General features: G+C 40.6%; 1 protein-coding gene across 1 annotated transcript; it reads left to right on the top strand.

The window, feature by feature from the left end:
- Nucleotides 1-327: 327 nt before the first annotated feature.
- On the top strand, nt 328-3,715 carry LOC104412645 (chromosome unknown open reading frame, human C12orf49). The gene is made up of 4 exons (XM_010023413.1): nt 328-507; nt 1,689-1,840; nt 2,348-2,461; nt 3,438-3,715. The coding sequence occupies exons 1-4, from the start codon at nt 360-362 to the stop codon at nt 3,519-3,521; spliced, it is 498 nt and encodes a 165-aa protein (XP_010021715.1). The 5' UTR covers nt 328-359; the 3' UTR covers nt 3,522-3,715.
- The last annotated feature ends 4,499 nt before the right edge of the window (nt 3,716-8,214 follow it).

The following is an 8,214-nucleotide window of genomic DNA, read 5'->3' as shown; positions in this document are numbered from 1 at the left end:
CCTATCCCAGAGTAACTGTTGGTCCTCAGGTGCGGAACTTAGAGGAGTACGCGTACCTGTTACTTGGTATACGTGCTTTTTCTGTGGTGGCAGTGACCGAATCCAGCTGTGTTGGCTGAACCTTTGGTGAACTTCCATCCCCCTGTTTTACTGGATTGTACTGCTTTCTGTCATGCAAAAAGTAACCTACTGCAAGTAGTATGTTGCTTATGCCACTGACACTGTAGTTTCTTATTCTGCAGAGTTTAATACTACTAGACGTTTCTAATTGTGGGAAAAGCACATTGATTGGAATGGCAGAAGGAATTGGATGTTTGGGTATCTGTCTGTACTACTGTCTTTCCTTGCAGGAAGAGAGGATGGTGAGAGATCGGAATCTCCTCCAAGTGCAGGAGCATGAGCAGCCGATCATGTGGAAGGTGAAGTTCAGTTCGGGAAACAGCAGTCAGCTGAGTAACCAGTGCAGGAATTCTGTGCAGGGGAAGCTCCTCATTACAGATGAACTGGGTATACTTGATACTAAGAATTTATTCTGCATATTGCAGTGTTTAATGCTGCTTTGCCTGTCTGATTGTTGATGGCCCTTTCAGGTAGCAATTGCTCCTTCTTAAGGCATTCTTACTGCATCATCTCACCTGCTGGTGTTCTGTCCACAGACTGGATTCATGTTGCTGTTTGACTGTGCACAGCAGGCGTGGGTCCAAGTGGCTCAGCACATGCTGGTCTCAGACCCACATCAGTTTCAAAGCACTCCAGTTACCTCTGCACAGAACTTACACATTGAGACCTGCTCACTTTAGTGTGGTTGCTTGCAGAACTGTTTGTAGCTCCCTGTGTTTTCCCACAGTCGGCTATATTAAGGAGAGTAATTGGGGAAACCTGACTGGCCTTGCTTGGAGGCAGCTCAGGAGTGGTATCATTAGTGCTCAGTCGTAGTTATGGAGCTCATCTGACCCTTGTAAACCCAAGCACATTGTTCTCAGTGCATGGAGCTCTTTCCTGCCCAGTGAGCTTGTTGCTCAGGCACTGGACCTTTCTCAACCAGAAATCAAGGCTGTAGAAAACCCACCCCATCTTGTGTGATTTACACTGATTTAAATTTAGCACTGCCTGAGTTATACTTATGCCAATTCACTGAGGTCTCTAACATCACAGATTGCTCTCACAGTCTAACACTGGTATACAGTTTCTGTAAGGACATATGCTGTGCTTCTGAACAAGTCAGGATTCCTCTAACAATTGACTATTACAGCCATCCTGTGTGGATAAATCTAAGTCTCTTCATACTGAACTGAAGAGAGTTATCCAGACATAGAAAAGTTGAAAGAACATATCAGTTTTTTCCAGTACAGTCATCATCAATTGCCTTTCCCCTTCCTATCGCAGCAATGAATCATGCCAAAAAGAAATCAGAACTTACATGTTCTGCATTTAAATACTTACAGTGTACATACAGTGTATTAAGTACATAATGGTTGTGCCTATTATTTCACAACAGGCTGTTGTGAAACTCACCCCTATGTCTAAGTGTTATTGCTAGTTATGACTTGAGTCAAATTGAGGGCGATCATAATCTACTAAGTGATAAATAAACCTCCTCTCAAGTAACGTGATTCTTGCTGTGAATTTCTATAGAGCATACAAAGGAGTGCATCTTGCCAGTTGTTACTACTGCTTTTGTTTTTCAGGCTACATCTGTGAGAGGAAGGACCTACTGGTAAATGGCTGTTGTAATGTCAACGTGCCCAGTACGAAGCTGTACAGCTGTGAGAGCTGCCTTCCCAACGGCTGCTGCAGTGTCTATGAGTACTGTGTTTCCTGTTGCCTGCAGCCCAGCAAGGTGCAGAGATGTTCTCCTGCTTTTCAGGTGTTCTCAGCTGCTTGGGTTCCTCTGTGGCTAAAAGTGCTTGTTTGTGAGGGGCTTTTTTCTTAGAGGGGACAGTTCCTTTTCTTGGAAGGATGAGGAAAACCTGCATGTGGCAAGCTATAAATAAAGCTTTAAAAAAAGTTCATCCTTCCCACCATTGAGAGGAAATATTGGGAGCCTTGCAAAATGTTTCAGCTCTAGGGGGATTGTGTTTGTTGAAGGGAATTAATTGCAGGAAAGCTATTCCAGCCAGTATCAGTTTTGCAATTGGCACTTCCCTGTGTTCTGTTAGCTTCTCTAGACTCTCTTCCTACTGTTGGTTCCATGATGTGTTAACCTTCTAGTGCTTGCTAGAAGTTCTAAGTGGAGTTGCTTACTATTCCTCTGAGACTTGAGCTGTGTAAGTTAAAGTGGGATTTGGTTACTCCTTGCTGAAATACAGTTTTTTGTTTTGTTGCCCTTTTTTGCTGACCACTTCAGCAACATCTTCTGGAACGTTTCTTGAACCGTGCAGCTATTGCTTTCCAAAACCTCTTCATGGCAGTGGAAGATCACTTTGAGTTGTGTCTGGCAAAATGTAGGACTTCATCACAGGTAAGACACAAATACTTGTCCCGTGCTCAAAAGTGGAAAAATACCCTTTGAAAATGGGGTCTGTTGTGCTTGCATGCACGTGGACACTTTAATAAATGCTGAAGCTATGGCTGAGAGCTAATGTGAGGCAATACCCTCTGATTTTTAAGGTGAAATAGTAACAGCAGCAGCAAATGAAGGGCAAAGAGCATATTTAGAGCAGGGTGAGTTGCACACTCTCTTTAGAAAAAAGGTACTTAACTAAAAAGAGACTAGCTGAGTTTAGTGACTGGTGAAGATCTTGGATGAGTTCTGGGGAAGATCTCATAAGGATGAGAACCGTGAGGGTTGTTCCCAGTAGCTAAAGGATGCTATTTTCTTTGTGGTACTATTCTAGACTTACCATATGTTGACAATTACCTGCACAGTAACTCAAAAAGCATTTTATAATTTATTTTCTTTTTAAGAATGGAGGTTAACTTCTGTTACCTGTGGGATTTTATTGGAAGTTTTGATCTAAGCAAGCACTTAGAAAGTGCTGTTGGAGATGTCATGTAACTTGAGTATTTAGTATAGTAATAGGGATGGATTACAAACAGAGGATGTAGTTCCAGATGTCTCCAAAGTTGTTTTTTATTTTACCCATAGTATCTGCACTCTAGCTTTATCAAGAAAAATGCATACATCTCAGAGTGTATTATGTCTTGCTTGCTTAGGACATTTGACAATACTGCCTAAGCATGTAGAACTCTTTTTAATACTGAAGCTGTTCCCACATGCTTGTGTAGCCTCCTGAAAAGGAGATTCTGGGTGTGGTTCACCATAAAAGCACTGTAATACAGCAACTGTCTTTTACATGTAAGGAGTGCAGTGGTGTTTGACTCCAGATGACACTACTGTGTAAAATGTCTACAAGTGCTCTGGGTTCTGGCTCTCAGTGAAGGGATGTGTTGTTTCAGTTCGTATCTTCTGATAAAGCTTCTCCTCTTCCTGACAGAGTGTGCAGCATGAGAACACCTACAGAGATCCAATTGCAAAATACTGCTATGGTGAATATCCCCCAGAGCTTCTGCCTGTCTGAAAGCTGCATGATCTATGCAACAAAGGGGAGGAACTGGAGACTAAAATCCAAAAGAGCAAGACAACAGCTCTTGCTTTACAGAAGCCTCAGTGTAAATGGCTGATGTTTTTTTTTTTCTGGGGATAAATCCAGGGGTGTACAGTGTAAGCAAGGGACTCCAGGATTGAATCTTGCTTTCTTCAGTTTGTTATGCACCTGCTTTAGGTACTAGTGTTGTACTAGTGCTATTTTTGAATACTTCCTCTACATTTTAGGATGCAGAGTTGATCCAGGCTATAAAACATCATGAGAAAAATACCTAATGTAGCTTTGCAGCTGCATGTGATAGTAATAATTGGAGGATTTTTGCTTTTGGAGAGTAAAGCATGTTTGTTGTGCTTCTCTCTCTGGAGCATTCCTTGACATGCATTGTGTACACTACATATGTAATTATGAATTATTTATTCATTTTCTATGGATTACTAGCTGAAAGTATTGATGCTTTGCATAGCTAGTTGCTGATGCCTTTCAGTCCCTGTTTTATTATGTCAGGTAGAAAGGATATTTTTAGATCCTGAATAAAATTGGTTGTTTTTTTCCCTCCTTAGTCTAAAGGAATTGTATTGGGATTTGTCACTAGAGTGGTTATGTTCCTCTTAGTGAGTTTAAAGTATTCAGAACTCCAATGGAGTTGTTATTCTGTCAAAGTCCCATAGCATGAGAGAAGAGCAGGCATCTGCCTAGGATGGGATGTTTATTGTCTGTAAACATTTTCCTTGTTACTCTGCAACAGTTTCCTCAAAGAGGAGTCTTACTTTTGTAAACGGCTCTCTGCTAATCCACTTTCTGACAGGGAGCACTGAAGATTTGTCTGCTTGAACTTGTTCAGGCCTTGGTAGTTTAAATGTACTTCACTCCTGGTTATGCAGGAGGCAAAAGGGTGGAGTTCTAAGATTTCAGTTTAATGATGTCCTTGTGTGTGGAATAATTGAAATGTCAGAACGTGGCGCAAGCCCTCCTCTGAGGACACCTGTGTTGCATGAGTCCAGGTAAACAACCGTGATGGCTTTGGTTTGCTGTTTGACATGTTTGCTACTCTGGGATTTCGGTCTGATCATAATGGCACTAGAACAGGGGTGGTTCTCCCACAGTCTCTCCTAGCTCTTGAAGGTTGCAATTGAAACCGTCTCCCTCTTTAAGGCCAGGCAACACAGAGAAGATAGGTAGAGAACCTGTAGAATGCTGGCTAAATTTGTGCTCCCCCTGCAAGTCACTGGCAAAGTTCAAGTACCAGACAAAATTGGGCTGTTCTTTTCTACATGCAGAGCCTCATTTCTAGTGTTTTTACCCCATCCACCTCCTCTGTGATTTTGACTTTGTGGCTTTGTGTTTGCTTTTTTAAACTGATACTTCCCATTCCCTAACTGAAATAAAACAATATACAGAAGCTTAAAACAAATAAACCCAAACCAAATACACACAACCCCCCAAAAGAACAAACAAAAAACCAAACTGTGGTGCAAAAAAGATCTGTAGAGTACTATTGCAATTACATATGATACAAACAAGAAGTAGTGTTACAGCCATCTGATAAAATCTACTTGCATTGTTTTCTTTGTTCTTTCCCAGAAGTAATCAAGTGAGATAATGGTTCCATCAGCAGATTCTCTTGAAAATCTTGTTTTTCCAAAAGCTTAAAAGCTTTAGCATTAGCAGTTTATCCAGCGGAAAATCCGTCTCCCCTTTGCTGCCATCCTATGGCAACTTGCTGCAGCAGACATGATACAGTGTGAAGATGCAGTGTGAAATGCTGTCTTCAGAGGGTAGCAGAGGTTACTTCTCTTTTCGGTATTAAACATTCTTCACCCCTGTTCCAGCACTTCCTAACTGTTTTCCTCAGGGAAGGCCATCCTGCTGAGAATACTTTCCAGCACTTCAGGTTTTTGCACCACTACTGATGAGATCAAGATACTGATGGCTTGCTCTTGCTTTCTTTTCAACTTGGTATTAATTCCTTAGCAGGTGATATCACTGCTTGAAGTAGTAGTTGTAATAAATCATAAGAACCAACCTAATTCAGACAATGTTAGTGGGAATTCCTGGCCTAGAAAAACAGGATGTGATCAGAAGTGCATTGTGATCATTGTCCATTCAATGGAACAGAAACTGCATCTTCCCTCCCTGGTTGTTGAGCTGTTCAACTAGAGTCTCTTATATGTTGAATCATTAAAAATGTATCTGTGTTTCCAAACTACTGCCTGTTCTCATGTCTCTCCTTTGAACTACAAGGCAACTGCACCAAACTGCAAGTTTGAAGAATGCAGTGGAGCAGAGAGGGCCACTAACTTGAATATGTGTAATAAAGACAAGCAGGTAGAGGCAAAGAGGAAATCTATTTCATTTCAATCTAAGAAATTCTTCCCTCAATGGTGCACAGAAAGATTTGGCCCTTTGCGAAAGTGGATCAAGCAGGGAAAGGAACACAAATGATTGCTTCATGTTGTGAAGATATGGTGGGAAATGTCAAATCTGTACTGTCTGGTAAGACTTCTGCGTGGTTTAAGTGATGTCCGTCCCTCTTGCAAAAAGGCTTGGTGATTCTGTGGTTGTCAGATAAGAGATTCAGGTTCTGTTTGGCAGCAGATTTAATGAGAGCACTTTATCTGCAGAGGTCAGTGCTGGGGATAACCAAATAGGTTATGTACTCCTTGATTTCTGTAGTTTACAAAAATGCTAATGCTAGTGAAAAATGGTAGCAGCTGGCATCTGATAAGGAACAGGTATCATATTTAGCTGTACCAATTTGGAAACTAATCTATGGCAGAAGAGCAAAGCAGTAGCTGCCATCTTTACCGAGTTTAAACTGGAGCCACTGGCCTTGAAAGAACCTGTTGTACTGCTCCTTTGGGATGGTACATAAAGAATTGGATAAAAATTCTTATTGTGATGGGCTGGAGTTCTAAAAAGGTAAAAGCCAGACTTCTGGCTTGAGGCCAGCACTAAATAGTTGATGGGTTGGGATCATTGTTTCTGCAGTCTCAGAATCTTACTTGTTGTAGTGGCAATCCTTCACTCTCCTGTATGTGTTCGGGCTCTAATTGCTTGGAGAACTTTCTAACAAACTATATTAGAAATTAATTTCTGAATATAAAGCACTAAGCACAGCAAATCCTAAACATAAGCCTCTGTTTTGATACGCTTTTAAAAAGTAAATGCTTTTTTTCCCTTGTCAATTAGCTGGACAGGCTTTAGGATTTGTTCTGTCTTGTGCTAGTCACTTAAACTGCAAACACACTAGATCCTTTTACCTAGCACCATAATGTGATACTTGTTCTTCAGTTATTCTAATCAAGCAGAGGTGGGGGAGGAGGTGAAAAGGAATTTTCTAACTCAGCAAGTACCACAAAAGATGGAGTTCAGCAAATTATTGGTGCTTTAATAACAGCCCTCTGCATTTCTTTACAACCTAAGGCAAACAACTGTATGCAGAGGGGAGAAAAACGCCAACTTCAAAACCTGCAGGGAGTGATAGGAAAGTACTTAGTTCTTCATTTTTGATCCATGTCTAATTAGACAGACAGTCCTATCTACTATTTTTGCTCAAATGAGATCTGACTTGTAGAAACATGCATATTGTCTACATGATGTTTTCCATTTTCAAGGCGGTCATATGGCCACAGATTTTTTTTCTTAGAAATCAAGGTTCTTAGTAGCTTAGAAGTACATGCCTTAAACAAAGAGTTTTCAGGATGCATTCAGACCAAAGCATGTGTGTTGCTGTGGTCTGCTGTTTCGCCTGTGGTAAAATAATACAAGGTTGCAAAGTAGAGAAAATGAAGAAATTAATTTTAGCTGAAAAGCTTGCCTTGTAGAAGCTGTTCTGGTATGTATTTCAATTAAGAGGATAGAAGACCACAGGCTATAATTGCAAATGGAATGTGAGGCAAGTGTTAGGTTTTCTATAGAGGAGATTACAATTAAATTTGTTTCTACTGGTACTGGCTGAAATAAGGTCTAGCACCTGATTTCTTGCTAAGTTAATGGAAGCTTCCAGTGAAAACCAGCTCTCGTTTATCGTGTGTGTTTTCTGTCTCTCTGCATGCAACTCTAGAGTAAGGCACACTAATAGGCATCAAGGTGAATAGGAATCATGTCAAATTGTCTTCATTCTGTTCCTGCCCTGCACGAAATCTGTTTAGATTTAATCTCCTTAGAGCAAAAAGACAACTTTACATTTGTAGTCCCTATGACATCTGACTGCGGCCTCATGTGGAGCCTTTAATGTACCTATTGATATGAATCACACCTATCTTACACAGATATGAAATTAACCATTTGAAGAAGCGGGATAAGGTTGAGCATAAGTCACAGGTGAGAGATGCTTATTTTAATACACAAAACAAAGTAGCAGATGATATCATACCTTATCATATGCATAAAAATGCATCCATCAGCTGTGTAAAATGACACTGGGTAAGCTGTATCCACATCCTCAAACTGAAAAGCGTAGTTTTGTTTCAAACTACAGTTACAGACCTGCTTAGTAATAAAAGTTGTGCTACCTGAGGAAATAAACGTGTTCACACATGGAGGCTCAGGGTCCTAATTTATCTAAATTGCTGATGATTTAAAAACACACGTTAAAGTAAAAAATCCCAACCATTTGTAATAATAGCAAATGCGTACACAAGTATGAGTAAGCAAACGAAAAATA

The sequence above is a fragment of the Nestor notabilis genome, unplaced genomic scaffold, assembly GCF_000696875.1.
Source record: "Nestor notabilis isolate BGI_N333 unplaced genomic scaffold, ASM69687v1 scaffold34121, whole genome shotgun sequence".
In the NCBI taxonomy this organism is placed as follows: domain Eukaryota; kingdom Metazoa; phylum Chordata; class Aves; order Psittaciformes; family Psittacidae; genus Nestor; species Nestor notabilis.
The sequence above is the reverse complement of the archived record's forward strand: the minus strand, read 5'-3'. Positions and strand labels throughout refer to the sequence as shown.